Genomic DNA, 17815 nt, shown 5'->3' with positions numbered 1-17815 from the left:
TGCCCCACATTGCTGTGGGAAGTGGGGTGCTTGGCACTCTCGTCAAGGCTACCTTGACAGGAGGGCACAGGACAATGTGCCTGGGAGAGTGACCAGATCCTGCTCACCAAGTCATCCTCTTTGTAGCGCATCTTGGAGGTGTGCCGGCGCATGCTGTACACTGTCAGCAGCAGGTATAGGAAGGCAAAAGATGTGTGCAGCCACAGCAGGTTATTCCTGTCACAAGAGAGACCACAAAGGTCAATGCAAGGTTGCCACTACAGGTTTGCGTATGAGTGGTCAGGCCCTGAAGGTGCCAGGGCCATGAGCAGTGTAACCAGCATGGCCACATGCCCTACAACCACCAGCTTCACAGTGAGGGCAGAAATACAGCCTTCAAGAAAGTGAGGCTCTGCAACAAATGAGCATTTACAAAATGCCCCCCAAGGGCCTCAATTATCTATCCCACCCCCGCCCACACATACCCAGAATTCAGGTTAGCGATAGTTGTCCTCCCAAAGCTGTAGGCGTTGTTTTCTAGGGAGAAAGAGGCAAACACAAGCACATTCAGTTATCCTGAGTGGCACAGAGCACCACTAGGGTGGGCTACTGCAGGAATGTCACCTGCAGAACACCCCAGATCCAAGCTGCCCAGGATGACCCTTCAGATGCACCACACTCAAAGTGAAACAGCAGTGAGGGATTGTCTGTGTTAGTCCTGTCCTGCTCTCCACTGCTCTCCAGTGGTCTGGGATATGGTGTTGAAAGCAGGTCCCCAAGCCCAGCCAAAGCCTCCCTGCTCTCACCTAGCAGGTCCCCTGAGAAGTTGACAGGTAACACGATGCCCACGGAGAGCACACCCACAGCCACCAGCAGCCCGATGATGTGCCTCTGGAAGGACAGGTAGTGCACCGCATCACCCCCACACTTGTCCCGGATCTCGTCATCCCTGCCAGGGAGAGAAACACCCTCAATCTTCCACATTCCCTCAAGTGCTGGGTGAAGAAAAGCACAGGGGCATGGCTGCCCTTCTGGTGAGCCCACACAGCACCCCTGGTTCCGCCATACACATCTGTGACCAGGCCCTGGGGTAGGGAGCCCAGCACTCAGCCTTGAACCATCCTGGGCACAGACCTGCCCGTCCAATGCTTACTGCAGCTGGACACATGCAAACCCCAGCTCACATCCTTCTGATGGGCCTTGCCTCCCCTGCTGAGATACTATCCCACAGTGCTCTGAAGCCAAGAAGTGCTTGAGAGACTATGCCTGAGCATCATAAAGCTGGGGGTGCCTCCCTGCATCCCCCAGCCCCACTTTGTAGCAATTCCTTGGACAGCAGTGCCCACATCAGGAGTCCCAGGGAAAGGAGCATCTCTGCAGAGCAGGAGGCAGCATTCCTGAGACGGGACTGAGGCAGGGGAGACCTGGGCTTGGTGCTCTTCTCTGCCACAGACCCACTATGTGACCTTAGTTTTGGCTTCAGGACCCCTTATCTAGTCCCATCTTTGCTTGTCCTCTCCAGAGGACGCACTTCGCTTGTGTTCTTCAGAGAAGGGGCTGCAGCAAGGGCAGTGACTTCACACGGCTGTACTGTGCTGGGCATCCCAAAGCCCTGCCATGCCTTTCCTTCTTCCCCATGTGGGTCCCCTGTGCAGGTCCTGGGGCACTTACTTTATCCTGAAGATGGCTGTCAGCCAGGAGCAGAAACCCTGTGCAGAAAAAACACAGGAGGGTCTCATCATTCTGTTCCCTTATCCCCACTCCCTCCTTCAAAGGCTCAGGGACCACACTAGTGTCCTTCCACCTCAGATACGTGGCTTAGGGGGAAGACAGACCAGCACCCAGATGTGCAGAGCCATGGATGGGCCAAGGTGAAGATGACAGTGCTACTCCATGGGGCACAACACAGGCTGGATTCTGCCATGTGGCTGTCCAACCTCCCAGGCAACCCATGGCCTCTGGGGGCACCTAGCAAATGCACTGCTTTAGCCTTCATTCTGAACAAGAGGAGCTCTGCAGGGACTGTAAAGGCTGGGCCAAGCCAGTGCTCCCAAAGGACACCTGGGGAGGAGGACTATTTTCTGGGGCTTCACCACCCATCCATCACACCCTGTTATCCTACTGAACTCTGCCTCCCCTTTAGAGAGGAAAACAATGGTAGAGGTAGACAGCGGCGTGAGGAGCAGCTGGCAAGTACTGTTTGCCATGCTGAGACAATAGGTTGCACAGACATCCATTAAAGCCACACGGATGTACAGCCTACTTATTTAAGCACATGTCTAGAAGCCACATAGTTATGTCACCTTGAGGTCTACACCACACTCACACACTAAAAGGTGTGGGACTTAAGGCCTGGGGATAGGCAAACCGTGTTTCTTCTGAAGAGCCCTTTGTTCAGACAAGCTGAAGGCCACGTGAAGGCAAGGTGTTTGACTCTTGCTGCTACTCACATTGTCCCTCTGATCGAAGTCCACAGAGCTGGAGACGGAGGTGAGGCGCTCGTAGCGGTCATGGTTGTCGGAATGCAGGGCGGAGGCTACGCTAAAATGACAAGCGGGAGGCGAGGGAGAAAGTTAGGAGATGTGAGGAGGCAGCCTGGCCAGGAACCAAGAGCACCCAGAAGATTGACCCAGAGGTTAATTCAGGTCAGTTTGCTCCGGTTGAGATGGAGAGAGGTGAGATCAGAGGTAGCAGTAAGCAGAGACCCCTTCTCAGGCAGCACCCTGAGCCTGGCACACCCACAGGCTTGGCTGCGGATGCTACTTGCTCAGCACCTTCTGAGAGGCACCTGCGTTATTCAGCAGCCCTTGCAAGGAGGGCCTGGCAGCGCCTGCCACGAAGGAGAGACGAGCTCTGTTAAGTGCAGAGTTTATACAGAGGAGAGGAGGTGGGAACCAGAGGGAGCCGCAGCCCCTCCAGCCCTGGCGCTCTGGACAGGTGCTGGCAGCGGCTCCATGCCCACCTTGGGGAAGAGGAAGGTTGGGAGCCTGGTGAGCTCTATCCTGCTACACCAGCTCTCCACACCTTCAGTGCAGGGAAACCCAGAAGGAAGAGGAACACAGCTGAGCCCCAGCAGGAGTGCTGCCTGGAGCCCAACCTGCTCCACAGCCTCAGCTGAGCCTCCTGCCTGGAAATCCCTCCAGCATGAGCAGGGCAGACAGCTAGAAGCGAAAGGACAGGAAAGTAAGAGAGGTGAATATCACAGACTGCTTTACCCCAGGCACAGGCAGGGTCTTGAATGAAGAACCTGCAGCAAAAGCATCCAAGGCAGACAACAGCCCCCACTATGAATGGAAGTAGAGGGCAGCTACAAAGGAGATAGGAAAATGATCAGGAGACCTAAATTAAATAGCACTTCCAAAATGACAACAGCAGGTTGGGACCTTGGAGGTGCAAGAAGAGATATGGCTGATCTGAAGGCTAGAAGCAAAGGATAAAACCAGATGAAAACATGGTCTCCCTGTAACCAATACAGGTTCAAAGAAGATCAGATGGACAAGAACCCAAAGAAGCAGCTGAAAGTGCTAGAGACAAGGTGGCTGACACTATGGGAATGAGAACAAGCAAAAGACCCTCACAACCCTGATGAAGGAAAGAGGATGGGACATACAGCCTCTGTCAGAGCAGAGCAGCACCTGCTGAGTCCCTAGCTGGAAGTAATGGAGAAAGGAGATTAGCTGAAGGTCATGGGACTACAGCAGTGCAGATTCAACAGTGGTGTGCAGCCTTGCAACTGTGCAGCCCAACACCCTGCTCTGCTGGAGGGACAGCATGAGCTTCGACCAAGCTCTTAGCCCTTCAGTCCTTTAAAATTCCAGAGGGCTTGCAGCTGGGTGCAGGGAGTGAGGGCAAGTTTCTGCTGTTTGCAGCTCTGAGGAGAGCTCAGCATGATGATACGATGTGCTTTTGGCCCCTTTGTACTGGAAAAGCAGAGGGCAGAGCAGAAGCAGCACTGGAGGGAAGAACTGAGAAGAGTGCCATGTTATGAGATGACCAGGCTAACTCAGCTCCATTTGTAGGGATGCAGAGACAATAATGAGGAGGACCTGCAGTGCTGAGAAGACAGAAGAGGCCAAACCTTGCCAAAGATGGGAAGCTGAAGAGGGAGCTCCAATAGCACCTGCACCTAGCTGGAGGCTTTTTCAAGCAAAGCACTAACAAAGCAAGTGGATGGCAGCAAGGCTGCCCTAAGCCATGAGAAGATTAAAGGTGGGATCCCACCTGCTGCCCCAGGCTTGGTGCTGGCCCCACCAGGGAAGGAGAAGGACAGGGTCCAAGGCATGCACCACTGCAGGCCAAGGGAATCACAGGCTCTGGGACAGGAGGCCAGGCATGCCATGGAAAGGGCTTGCTGCGGTGTGAGGCAGGAGGTGGCTGTGTAGGTGGCAAGCCCCACAGGGCTCTGTGATCATTGCCCTTACACACAGAGGTGTGGGTAGGTTGGCATGACTTCCTGGTGTACACTGAATCATCGGTTAAGAATGCTGATGGCTACCACAACCCCTGGCAAGGGACAGGACAAGGGCACTTGCAGGTTCTCAGGCAAAGGGACACATCAGACAAACATACCCTTTTGCACCAAGAGCAATGTTGCACATTTAAGAGCTGGGAGCACTAGGTGGCATACATGTGCCCCTAACTCACCACTGAGCCCCAGCATAGAGCACAACTGGGATGGCAAAGTGCCACGAGCCTTGGAGGAGCACAGCCAGGATGAGGTTTCCTCACTGAGCAACACAGGCTTTTGGAAGTTTCTGGCTACCAACACTGTCCCAGCTCAAGCAGTAGGTTTGTTGGGGGTCAGGGGAGGCGCAAGAGCTTCAGCAAGTTCAGATGAAGAACAGGAGCAGGAAAAAGTGGCCTCCTGGAGAGAGTCAAGCGCTCATGAGGATAACTGAGGTGCCCCCCCCAAAAGCCTCATAGCATGATGGTTCTGCTACCTCTGCCTTACTCTCCCCGCAAGGTGTTAGCAGGGAAAAGTTGCCAGACACACCTGTAGCAGAGACAACCACTAGTGAAGCACTCAAACACGAGCAAGGGGTCCCCTCTATGCCATGTACCACAGGTACCACCATCTCTATAACTCCAACTGCTCTGCTCTTTTGGGGGCAAGGAGCAGCTACAAAAATAGGAGCATCCCTGTACCCTCTCAAGGCAATAGCAGTGGCAGGTCCCTGCTTTGCAAGTGCTGGAAGTATGAGAAGTGAGGCTGCATCTTGCTGCCTTGGCCTTAGACGTGTCAGCCTGGCTGGAGTGACCTCGCAGGCTCTGCACCACCAGCTGACTGCCTGCTCTGTGGTGTGTACCATCCAGCCAGTTGGCAAGGCACAGGGGATGCTCTTAGCCATAAAAGCAGCAAGAAAGAGGGAAGAGCAGGGAGAGATGGCAGGGTTTAATGGGCAACGCTAGGCCATGAAGCTGGAGGATGCTCTCAGCAGTGCTGAGGCAAGAAGTTTGCTTCTACAGGGGGAGAGAGAAAGGACAAAGGTGCTGCCTTGCTAAGTGTGCTGCCAGCTGGGGTTATGTGGCAAGGGACAAGGGCCAACACTTGCCCAGGTCCCAGCAGCCTCAGGGGGTAAAGAAAAAAGCTGTAAGTCTTGCAACTGCCTGCCAGCTCCTCCCTGTGCATCCATCTGCCCTTGCAGCCAGTGCGGGAGCAGAGCTCATGGCACCCTGGCACAAGAAGGACCAGGCAAAGGAGGTGACCAAACGTGCTGTGGGCTCAATCAGGTTTATTTTCTCCATCATAAGGCAGGGTAGCTGGAGGTGGTAGAGCAGGATATGTGATATGGCAACCTCCATCCTGGCAGGGACGGGGAGCTCCTTGGCACTACTGCCCTTGTGGAGTGTTTAAACACTACTAGGGGAAAACCAGGGTGCATCCAGCTGTGGAAGTGGCTGACACAAAAGGAAGGGAAAGAGAAGAGTGTGAATCCACTAAAAGGCACAAATCGAAGCCCAAACTCCCAGCCACTTAGATTAGTTCAGAAGCAAGAGAGAAAACTGCAAGAGAACAGGAGAGAGAACGAGAGAGAGAGAGAGAGAGAGAGAGAGAGAGAAAGCAAGAGAGAAGAAACGAGACCCTGAGAAAACGACATACTATTCCCGCTCCTCTCGCTCCGTCTGCCAGCGTCGGCGCCTGGGGGTACAGAAACAGAAAGGGAGAGGTTACAACCCTGGGAGCAGGTGCTGGGTCTCCTCCGTCACAGTGAGCTACGCACCCGGCACGGCTCCACACACTCCTGAGGAAGAGAAAGCTGCTGATGGTTAGACTGGAGAAGACCTTCCTTCCAGAGCCTGGCATCACCCCAGCTCACAACACAGAGCCCCCAACAGCCTGGGGGCAGAGTGCTTTGCTGCCAGCTAAAGAGAAGCTGGCCTGGCTCCACATGACGGGCATCTCAGGGAGTCCCTGAGGGACAAGGCCAGGCAGGACAGCCTGCCATGGCTGCCCAACTGCCATCTAAGCTCCCCTTCCATGCCTCTCCTCCCCAGCCAGGCAGCCAACACACTTGCATGCTACCCTCCTAAAATGCTCATCCCACCCTGCACATGGGTCAAGCAGCAGCAGGTCCTTCCTGGGATCCTCATCCTGGTGATCCACAGCTCTTACCACAGCCATATGCTTACCAGCTGTCCCTCACCAAAGAGTTTGCACCCCTCTCTGCCTGCAGCCACTGCTCCCACTCCCTTGCACACAAGGTGCTCAAGCATCACCTCAAGCATCAGAAAAAGACCACCTAAGTCCAGACCTGTGCAGCCCATGTGACCACCAGTCAGCACTTACATGACCTAAGCTTTCATGTAGGTCCAGAAAGCTTAACCCTGAGGAGTTGCTGCCCTCTCCCCCATGAAGTCTCATACAGCTATTACCTTCTCCTCTTTTTCCCCCCAATGTCCCTACACTGCTGATTCCCCCAGCCAGGCCAGGAAAGGAGAGGCCGAGGAGCCACAAGGACATAGCTGCTTATCTAATGCCATCCAGGACCACTTATTTAAACCAGGAGAGTTCCTGGTTTGGTGCTGGAAGAAAACAACTCATACTCTTTACACTGTTGTGCAGGGAGTGCCTAAAGAGCAGCTTGCTTGAATCTGTATCACCAAACGAACCAAAGAGGCTGGAGCTCAGCCCCATCTGAGCCTTTGAGTGCAACGAGCTCATGAAGCTGATTCAAAGGGAAGAATCACCTACCACAGCCAGCCTTCAGAGGCCACATTTTGCCTCTAGCATGTGACGAAGCACCACGGGCACAGCAAACCACCCCTGGAGAGGGGTGGACTACCTGCACAACCCTACTGGCTTAATCCAGGAGAGTTCCTTGGTCTGCAGTGAAAGAAAATAATCACTGTCCTTCCTGCTGGTGCCAGCAAAAACGACCATAGCATCTCACTCTGCTGTGGAGCTGCCATCCCCAGAGGGCCCTGGCTTTTGCCAACAGATGCTGTAGCCCACAAATGCATTGAGTAGGAAGGATCCATATCCAGACCGACTCATCAGCACTTAAAATGCAAACTAAACTCATATTAGCACAGCAGTACTGCACCTGGAAATGCAGCCTACCACTTTTAAGTGCTCTTAATGAGAACGGCATCCAGCAGAGCCAAAGATACCTTCAGAGGCCTAACAAAGCCTTCACTGTGGCAGCCCTCACCCTTCCTGTGACCTTTTTTCCTCTCTCTCTTCCTTCCATCTGCTGTTCCTTTGTAAGGGCTCTTGCACACCTCTGTCACTGTCAGGACCATAAGTTATATGGAGCCAATAGACACTCCCTGTGTTGGGAGAAGGATGCTGCAGCAAAAAAGCCAACAAGTGAGAATTTTTCCTGTCCTGGAGCTCAGGGGATGCAACTGGCATGCTTGCCTCTCCTCCCCAGCTGCCTTCAGCACATGCAAGGGGATTTATCCCTTCTGCCCCACAGAAAGAAGGGTACCACTCATGCCCTTCTCCCATGCTTACCTGTCAGCATCAGTCACCAGGGCCAGGCGTCCGTAGTCCCAAGCAACTTTACGCAAAATTGAAAAGACAAACAACAGTGCCTAGAAGAGAGCAAAGGAAGAGCTGTGAGATGAGGCATTGTCCAACTCTGTCCTTGTCCTCTGTGTGCAGAGCCACAGGAACAGGCAGGGTAGGAGGGGACAGAACTGCTTAGCTAACAGCACACTGAGATCATGGGACAGTACAAGTTCCCCAGGGCTGTTAAAATCAGACTATCTGTATGGCTGTGGGAGGCAGAGGTCCAGGGCACAACACACAGTAGCTAAGTCAGCCACAGGATCAAAAGGCCCCAAGGTCCCAAAGAGGTGAGATTATCCCTACAGTATCTGTGGTCCTGCAGTTAGTTTCTAAGGAGGAACAAGCAAAGCCTTTGGGTGGCTAAAGCTGCAGGGACCTGACACCATAAGCAGGAGTTTTGGGATGCGGGACTGACCTAATCTGACCCATGTCCTTAGGAAAATTTGCAACACCTTGCTTGGGCTCAGTGTGGTAGTATTGGAGTTAAGTCAATACTGGCTAAGATCACAGTAGGTAAAGGACATGATCAGGGCCATAAAGTCAGCCAGAAGCAAAGGATGGCATTCGGGGCTTTCAATTCTAACCACCCAACCACAGTCCTCCCTTCATGGATGATGAGGGGAGAAGGTGCTGAAGCAACAGTAGGTAGACTTACAAGAAAGCACATAAAATCAAGGGCTAGGACAGTAGGCACCCCTCCGAAGGGCAGCCCCTGCAGCACAGTGCTGCGGATGCGGGCACTGTAACAGTAGTCCTTGGTGCTGTTGTTGCATGTGGAGCTTTTGCAGGTGGCCCCCGCTGAGCCAAGCGTGGCAATCACGTAGGGAAGCATCTCTACAGCTTCATCGTCTTCCCTGGGGAACGGAGAGAAAGGCATGGTTAGAAGCACAGCAGCTGAACAACTCCTGCTGGAGTTAGGCGCCAGCCTTGCCTGCTACCTCAGGCTCCTCTGCACTACAGGATTTCCATGCGGAACCAGTGTGCAGGGATAGGTCATCTGGAGAAGCCTACTGAATGTGGAGGTGCTGGAAGGTATTTCAGCAGGTATTTCAGCAGCTGTGGTCCCACCACCCACAGTTCCTAAGCTCCCTTCCTCGTTCCCCAACTTTCATGCCCTTCAGGTGCATCTCTTTCTCACGGACTGCTCTTCTTCCTGGGAGACGGTGTGTCATCCCCTCCGCCTCAGCAGAGAGAACATTCAGGTACAGAAAAGAACAAAGGGGTGGGGTGGTGAGGGGATGAAGTCACATCTGGATGATGGAAACAAACTGCTATGGGACAGTTGCTGCATCATGATCCCACAATTTCCTTTGCCTGCCTGTGTGCCATTAACTTTATTAGGCTGAATCACCACCCTCTGCTCATCGCAGGCCTCAGCCCCCAGGTCCCAGGGCACCCATCAGGGGCTGGTTACACCCCCTGCTTGTTTTCTTTCCTTCCTCTGACTTGGATGCATTGAGATGCCACCATACAGAGGGTGGGAAGGAGGCGTAGCCTGTCAAATATTTATTCATTTTGGTGCACCTCAGATTGTTACAAGACCTGCAGCTGGGTGTGGGTCAGCACCACTGCAGTGTCACTGCTTGGACATGGGGAGATCTTCCTCCTGTGAAGAGCAGCTCCACGGGAAACACAGAGAAGACTATGCTAGCAATGGATAAATCAAAATTGAGCATCACTGGGATGATCTAGAAATAACAAACTGACAGCAAATCCACAACCACTATGTGTAACAGGAAGAGAAAAATCCCATCAGCTGCAGAAGGAAGAAGTGGTAACAGACGGGAAGATCTACCCAGGCTGCTGATCTCTGAACCGCTCCTTTTATCCAACATCCACCAACCATCCCAAATCCTTCACTACTACTGTGTACCATGCAGAAAGGCTGGTTGGCATAGCATCACTTCAGGTGCTGCTTACCCAAGCCCAGAAATGCCATCTTTGTGGGCTGGACAAAAGAACCATCACTTGCCTGAAGCACGAGAAAGCCACCACCACTGCCCTGTGCTGGCTTCACACATGTCCCAGAGATGCCCCCTGCCACCAGCCCTTGTAGCTACATGTTGGATGGTGACATTGGCAGGGAGGGCACAGGGCTCTTCCCTTGAGCTCACGGGTACATCCTGGCCATTTCCTGCCTGGCTGCAGAGATTTATCAGTATCACAGCACAGCGCTGGCTGGATAATGGTCACCAAACCATTCACTGCAGTGTCCTGGAAAGCTCAGTTTCCAAGTGATGCCTCCCAGCTCAGCTGGTACAGATGCACAGGTGCAAACCAGCTGAAGCACTAGTGATGAAGGGCACCACAACAAGCAAAGGCCCAGCTGGGTACAGGCTTTGAAGGGGGGTCAACCAAATTGGAAAAGCCACCAATCAGCTTGTAAAGAGATAGTCACAGGTACAGAGCTGGAGTGAGCAGGGCTGCTGGGAGCAGAAAAAGGGAGTAGAAAAGCAGGAGAAGAAAGCCAAGCCATGAGATCACAGTTGGGAAACAACTGGGAAGCCAGGCAGGATCATTCACCCTGGCTGAATTAACAAGAAACTTGGAAGCTCCAGGGGAGGGATGGGAAGAAATGATGGGATGAAACTCACCAAAGGAAAGTCACATGCTTTGGAGCATGAATGCTTATATCCCTCTGGTTTTACTTCCAAAGTGCCAGCCTAAATAGACTCACTGCAAAGAGAAATTACCTCTCATTCCTCTTTTCGGGAATCTTGCAAGCTTTTAGGTTGTAAATGGTATCTTGCAGCAATGAGTTCCAGATATTGAATAAAAGACTATGATCCTACTGCAACTGCCCAGCCTTCAGTTCTCCTTGCATTATGAGAGAAGTCAAAGAATAAAAGCCTTTGCTTTTTCTAGACCTAAGCTCACTACTATTTCTTCTCTTTCCCATGACACACGGTCTCTTCCAGCTCTAACCACTCTCACCACACACCCCAAATATATCCTCTCTTTTGACCCTATGGAAAGGTGATCAGAACCGCATACAGTATCCTGAGTAGGAAAATGACCTTGACTGCCAGAACAGCATCCTGATGCTCTCAGCATCTCTCCTTATGCTACTCCTTGTGCAGCTGAGCATGATTAACTTCTCCAGTGGCACCTCTGCACATTGAGGAAAAGTATCTCCAACCAGCCTGTAATGCTGCTGCCCTGGGTAGCCACAGTAATTTAGAAGCCAGCCATGCCCCAGAACAAACCATTCCTTCCAATACACCTGGCTGCACGCCTCTCAGAATCCACTTTCTCATTGCCTCACACTGCTTCACATGGTGTCACTTCATCTTGACAAACCTCAACCACCCCAGGGTATCGGCAGATTTTAGGCACCTTGCTGCACATTATCTTTTCGGATCATTAAGAACCAAGAACCTCATCCCTGTGCTCTTGTCACACTGAAATTGCTCCTTCACTCCTAGGCTTTGTTGGCAGACCCTTAGCCAGTTTCTGATCCATGACTTGACATCTCCTCCAGTGGACAGTTTTCTTAACAGTTTTTTGTGAGGGATTTCAGAAGTTTTCTGAATATCCAAGCAAGTTACACAAGCTGCCTGAATACTACCTACTATTTTACTGACGTACTGAAAGGCTTGCAACAGATCAGGAAGGTATGATTTTCTTCTGCAGAGACCAAACTGTTTTACCTCATTCCTGCATGTTTTATAGCCCCATTTTCTGGTAGTCTTTCTAAAAGAAATGAGGCTCACATGCTCACATTGCCCATGAGCCTACCATAATCATTATTCATACCAACCATTGTATGTTCAAGACAAACTTTGCAAGCCTATGGGTAATTTAAGCCACATTTCACAGAGACAGGTCCCAGAGATGTAGTTTTTTTCCTGAAGCCTAGATGATGGACTGGAAGGGACTGGAGATAAGCTTTCTTAGCTTCTCCAGTAACCCAACCAGAACACCCAGTAATGGAAAAGCTGGGGCATATGCGCAAGGCCTACACTGCCTTTTCATCAGCCCAGCCAGGTGGCACAGCAGCAGTCAGCACCATGCTTTGGTATGCAAGCTCCCACCTGGCTGGTAAGCACAAGAAGGGGCTCCCCATGGAGACAGAAGCGCTTCAGGGGTGCGGGAGGGCTGGGAAAGCTTGCAGGGATGTCTGGGGCACTTCTGCCCTTCCAGCTTCCCCAGCCATAGGCACACCTAGCAGCAGGGTAGAGGCAACCTGCCATCACACCACTTCAGATCAGACCCAGCAACATGCCCAGCTCCTTCTGGGGTTAGAATACAAATCTGGCAACTAAGAAAAAGCTTGGTGACCACCTCCGCAGGCTCAAACAACAATGCTTACCTGATAACCTTCCACCAAAGCCCTTTCTCAGGAACCTATCGGCTGAGCACGAGGCTGGCTAGTTTTGCCAGGCACAGAGCAACCCATGGACCCAGCAATACCTCTGTCCTCATGCTTGGTTTGCACCTTGGTCTTGGATGGCTGCTCCAGGGGACCCTCTGTCCCCACCCTCAACCACGCAGGGCATGTTGCAACCTGTCCGGTGCTGCAAGGTGCAGGGGTGGTCCTGGAGGCAGCTGACGTTGGGTGCAGTGTTTTAAACAAAGCACAGGCAGGGAGGAAAGTCAGTGTTCACAGCAAGCACAGCCTTGTGGTGCAGCAGCATACTTACCAGTTATAACAGGAATTCCCCTCTGGAAGCAGAGGAGGGAGGACTTCTCCAGCAACAACTGCCCCACTCTGCAAATACACACCTGATGCCCTGTCTCTCCCAAGGCAGAGATGGTTTTCCAAAGCTTTCTGTTCAGATCCCACTGCCTACCTCTGGGGAAGGACCCTGCGTGCCTCCTTACACCCATGCTGCCACTGTGGGTAAGAGAGCCTCTGTGACCACATGGGCTGTGCTGTACTGGGATGGGGTTAAAAGGTGCCTTTCCTGGTCCCTCCTTCCCCTGGTGTGCTGTAGGACAGGGGGAGCTTGGCTCTGCCTGGGCTGAGATGCTAACATCAGTACAAGCATCAAGAGCCAAGGCTCAGGGAATTGGTGGGAAGCTGTTGCAGTGGATGGGGTGATGGGAACCAGCCCATGGTGCCCAAGCCCTTTCCTGACCATTAACACAGCTTTCCACCACAGCATGCAGGGGGTCCAAGGAGGCAGTAAGAGCAGGACATCAAACCAGGTCCCGTGCAAGCCCCAGAGCCTTCCCCTCCTGCACTCTGTGCATTTAATGCCAACTTCCTCAAAACTGCAAAGACAGCATAGCTGGACCTGCCAAAAGGCATTTTCGGCTCTTATTCAGCAGTTCTGGACTCCATCCCCTTCTCTATAAGCAGCGGGAAGGGGGGAGGGAGGAATGGCAGTCCCCTTGCTTCCCCATCCCCAGAGAAGCCTGATCTCTGCCCCACACACCCAGCAGGACCAGCGTGTCCATGCTGCCCCATGTTTCCATGTCAGGAGCAGAGGCATCCTGCTTCCTAGCTGAAGTTCCTAAAGCATATTCCACTGGGTGCTGCAGGGTATCAGCTCCCACCCCCTAAGCCCTGTATAAATGCAGTGCTGGGAACTGCTGCTCTTGAGGGCTTGGCAGGGCAGGGGCTCTCTTCCTCCTTGCCTTTGTCCTTGGCCTGCAGCTCACCACAGCTTGCTGGGTTTTCCTCTTGGATGAGCACCCATGTGAAAGCCAAGCAAGCCTGCAAGCTCCCATCTGTCCATTGCAAAGGGAAAGAGGGAAGGCAGAGGCATGAGGCTGGGAAGGCTAGGAGGACATGCCTTGGCCCTTCCCTGGCTGTGTGTCAGTCTGCAGGGTGTGCATCAGGATGCTCACAGAGTCATCCTCCAGTCTGGGAAGGGGATAACACCCAGCAGAGGCCTGAGGGGCTTCTGCAGGGCAGAGTACCAGGAGGCACCCACTGAGGAGGCTGCCTTGCCCACTCTGAACTCTGCCATGGCACAGCATAGCTTGGGCGCACAATAAAAATAGCACTGCAGGCCCCTCCAAATGCAGCATTTCCCATTCTCACCAGCTCATCCTGGAGTCTTTGCCCCTCATGCCCAGTGTTCGCATCCTCTGCCAAAACCCTGACACCGGGGGAAAGAAAAAAGAGAAAGCATTCTGCTGGGACTCACGCAGGAATGATGCAGAAGCTGTACAGCCGGCTTACAGGCAGACAGATGCACTGACACAGGCAAGTGTCTAGCTGCGTTCTTCCAGCCACACCACTGATGTCAGCCAGACATGAGGAGGTGACCTGAGAAATGCCTGCAGAAAAATATAAATCAATAAAGCATGTGCCTGCACTTGCAGGAAGCATGATGTCAGCACACAAGCTATGTTCATTTGTTTTCTCACCAGTAAATGTTAATAACCCATCTGTAATTAGAACAGAGAGATTGTGCTCTGGTACAGATACATTCCTTTATGGAAAGGTGACAGCCACACAACAGACCGGAGGCACAGAGACAGGCAGGATACCTGCCTGGATAGCAGCAGGCTTGGGATTACAAAACAAAAGGTTTCCAGATTAAATAAAACCAACAAAACAAAACCAACCCCAAATGTGCTAAATCTCTAGGATTCAGTGTTCAGGGAGGTGAGGTGTGTTTTGGTTCCTGGCCCCAGAGGGTGCTTGCTGGTTGCATGGCCTGTACCTTGTGGACCTGCCCCTCCGAGGTGCCCTTGGTCTCCCAAGCACCATAGGTGATCTATGCTATAATGCCAGGGACCTGAGCCCGGAGGACGTGTCACCCTCTGCCAGCGCAGCACAGACCTGCCTGCACTGGGCATTGGGAACTTTCATGCAGCAGCCAGCAACCCAAAGTTGAGGAAACCTTTTCAACCCCTAAACAGCCACCTAGGTTACCTACACCTCGCCAGTGAAGCCCAGCAGAGCTCTGTGCCAACCGCCTGCAGCCATGAACAGACCACAGGAAAAGCAGACTGACCCTTGGAGAGCAAAGCAGGGAAAAGCCTCAGGAGAGACAGGAAGAAGGGGCCAGCAAATTAGCTGAAAGCCTTTCCCAGAGTACAGCAGCAAAAGAAATGGGTAAAAAACACTCTTGCTGCAGACTAAGCGGTGGGAAAGCTGCCCTGCACCATGCTTCAGACCTGGCATAGGGTTTTCAGGCAGCTGAAGGCTGGAGAAGTGCTGACACGCCGGGTGCATCAAGGAGGAACATGATCTGCAGGCCAAGGGAGAAAGCATCAAGAAGCAAATGTGCTACCAATGCATTTCAAACAAGCCTGGGCAAAGCACTGACAAGCATACAATAGAGATCAGTCCTGTATCACCAGGAAGGAGGAGGACCTGCCAAAGCCCTGCATCTCTCTGCCTCCTCTCCATCTCCTTCAGTCAACGTACAAAGCTCCCTGCATGCTTCATCATCTGTATGAGCTAGCCAGGCACACACCAGGCCTCCAAAGCTTTGATCTGGCAGGCTCGGCTTCTTCAAAGCAAAAATGAAGTGCACTCTTGCCCTGGGTCCGAAGTCCTTCCAGCTGGCTTTGCATCAGGCCTCAAATATCTGCCAGCAAAGGGCAGCACACCTTTTTTTGTGTGTATGAGCTCCCAGCCCCTGGGTTGGCAGGTACTGTCACTGTCAGCGCCAGCCCCTGGCCCCATGCTGCTCAGAGCACTGCTTTGCAGCAGCTTGTGTACTGCTGGCTGTGTCCATCCCGCTGGTCCTGCTCCCAGCACAGCTGGAGGCACAGCCAACCACACAAGTGCCTGGCAGGGATGGAACTGTAATGGAACTGTAACTACAGGGATAGACTGCAACAGCAGGGAGCCTTTGGATCTATGAGAAACCCGAGTTGGATGTTCCCCTAAAGGCGACTGAGGCCTACAGAGAAAACTTAATGAGCAAACAGGAAGGAAGCATGGCTTGCTTCCCCGCCTGAAAGGAGGAGGGGAACTCCTCCAGGAACTCTGTCCTGAACCTGCGAGAGGATGATCTTGAAGGGACACTGATGCTTTGGAGATCCCTACTTACTTCTTGGGGCTTGGTACTGGGCTGCTCCTTCGTTTCAAAGACTTGGAACGGGGTTGTTTGAAAGATGCCCTTCCCTGGGGAAAAACCACTCCACAACCTGGATAATCTCAGCATCAGGGAAATGTTCAAGTTTGAGGTGAAACCAAGCCATTTTATTGCCACAATTTTACCTTGACAGTCCTCCTTTGACCAGGCCACATCTCACTTCTTTCTTTGAGGTTATTTTCCGATTCATGATTTTCAATAAGGGGAAGACGTTTTGGGCGCTATCTTCTGTGAAGGTCAGGGAACCTGTCCATTTCATGCCTCTGACCCTTTCAAGATCCCCCAGGATAGTCAGTCACACAACCTTGCCTTTGAACATCAGCAAAACCCTTCATATGCTGCCATCACCCACCGGAAACTGTCAGCCTTACCAAGCGATATGGCTTTAGCTCCAGACAGCCTGGTCTTTTTTATGCCTCTTCTACAGCAACTCCCTCCAACCTGCTGGTAGCGCTTTCAAGTCATATGGTGCCCTGAACATAACGTTCCATGCCAAGAGGGGCTGTACCACAGCTTGAAACCCTAGTATGCTACAGTTCATCCTGGTTCATCTCTGCTGGCTAATCTGCCCTCAGCCTAGAAGACTCTTTCGTCGCTCTGGCTCTGTGTTTTGCTCCCACGTCGCACCTTGTTGCCCTCCTGCCTCAGTTTTCACATCCCTTTGGACTAAGTGCTCCTGGGCAAGGGGTGTCTGTCCCTGTCTGGCTGTCAGGGAAGGGCTGCTGGTGTCTCCGTCCCCTTCCCCCCCAGGGAGGTTTGGTATGGAACAGTGTAACACCATGCTGCAGCTCTGCTACCAAGATGACAGCCCAACCGCCTCCATCTGGCTACAAGGAACTAACAGAGCTACAGCACCTGGCACCAACCCCATCTTCTTTGCCTCCTGACAAACACTATGGAGTCTCAAAGCCACATGGACACCCCCATGGTCCTGTTCATGTGTCTCACCCTAGTCCACAACAATGGCCCATCTCCCCCTCTGCCATCAAGAGGCAGCCCAAACCTATCCATCAGTTCTCCACATCAATCAGCTCTCAGTCTGCATGGCCGCGTCACAGCCAACCCGATTTGCGTTAAAATTTTGAGTGTTAGATTTCATGACTCACTGAATCAAACACCTTGGTTCCAAATATATCTGTCACTTTCCCTGCAAGCTCCTGGGCTGTAAATCTATTGGAAAGAAATCAAGTTTGCCTGCCAGCTTGTACTTTATAAAGAAATACCACTTTCTGTTTGGCTTCCCGTGTTTCCTGTAGGCATATGCTGGTAGTGATACAGCAAACACAACATAAATAGGTTGAGTGGCGAGACTGATGAGGCGCTGGACTTCACACTATATATTCTGCAGAGCACTGGCCATATGGCAACCAAGCCCTGGTTGGGAGTAAGTCCCAGAAAACAGGGCTTCCTCACCTACCACCCAACACCCCAGCAGCAGCAACTCCACCAATTCCCAATGGACATTTACTAAACCCAAGGATGGAGACTCTACCACCTCTCAACACCAGTGGTTTTCACCTTCTGGTCTGTGGACCCCAGTAGCACATGGGCTGATCCTCAAGGGTTGCCTTCTTGGCTATCTCCTGCATGTCTATTACCAGTGCTTATGCTACCTGCACATGGTCTGCACCTTCCTCACAAAATACCTGTGGGCTCACCCCAGGCTGGCTCTCCCATACTTCATTTTTTAGGTGACAGTGTCTATTCATACAGGATCTTTACTCTACAAATACCACTTCAACTTTCCAGCACTGTTAAGGAGAATTGTTTAGGTGCATGACATCTGGCTTGGTTGAAACATGGACCAAGGAGACCT

The 17815-nt window shown here is 52.4% G+C and overlaps 1 protein-coding gene across 9 annotated transcripts in view; it reads right to left on the bottom strand.

Annotated features, from left to right (window-relative positions):
- Positions 1–17815, bottom strand: part of TMEM63B (transmembrane protein 63B) — a 47978-nt gene that overhangs the window by 10296 nt on the left and 19867 nt on the right. For 4 of the 9 annotated variants that reach the window (XM_030498799.1, XM_030498796.1, XM_030498797.1 and 1 more), the window contains 8 exons: positions 8649–8847; positions 7937–8016; positions 6080–6118; positions 2430–2520; positions 1651–1688; positions 786–928; positions 465–516; positions 108–216 (listed from right to left, as the gene is read on the bottom strand). In XM_030498799.1, coding sequence (XP_030354659.1) covers positions 108–216; positions 465–516; positions 786–928; positions 1651–1688; positions 2430–2520; positions 6080–6118; positions 7937–8016; positions 8649–8825 — 729 coding nt within the window. In that variant the 5' untranslated portion in view covers positions 8826–8847. Of the gene's footprint in view, positions 1–107; positions 217–464; positions 517–785; positions 929–1650; positions 1689–2429; positions 2521–6079; positions 6119–7936; positions 8017–8648; positions 8848–14091; positions 17758–17815 lie in introns of those variants that run through there. The other 5 variants (XM_030498795.1, XM_030498793.1, XM_030498801.1 and 2 more) reach the window with 5 other exon arrangements.

The sequence above is a fragment of the Strigops habroptila genome, chromosome 10, assembly GCF_004027225.2.
Source record: "Strigops habroptila isolate Jane chromosome 10, bStrHab1.2.pri, whole genome shotgun sequence".
In the NCBI taxonomy this organism is placed as follows: Eukaryota; Metazoa; Chordata; class Aves; order Psittaciformes; family Psittacidae; genus Strigops; species Strigops habroptila.
The sequence above is the reverse complement of the archived record's forward strand: the minus strand, read 5'-3'. Positions and strand labels throughout refer to the sequence as shown.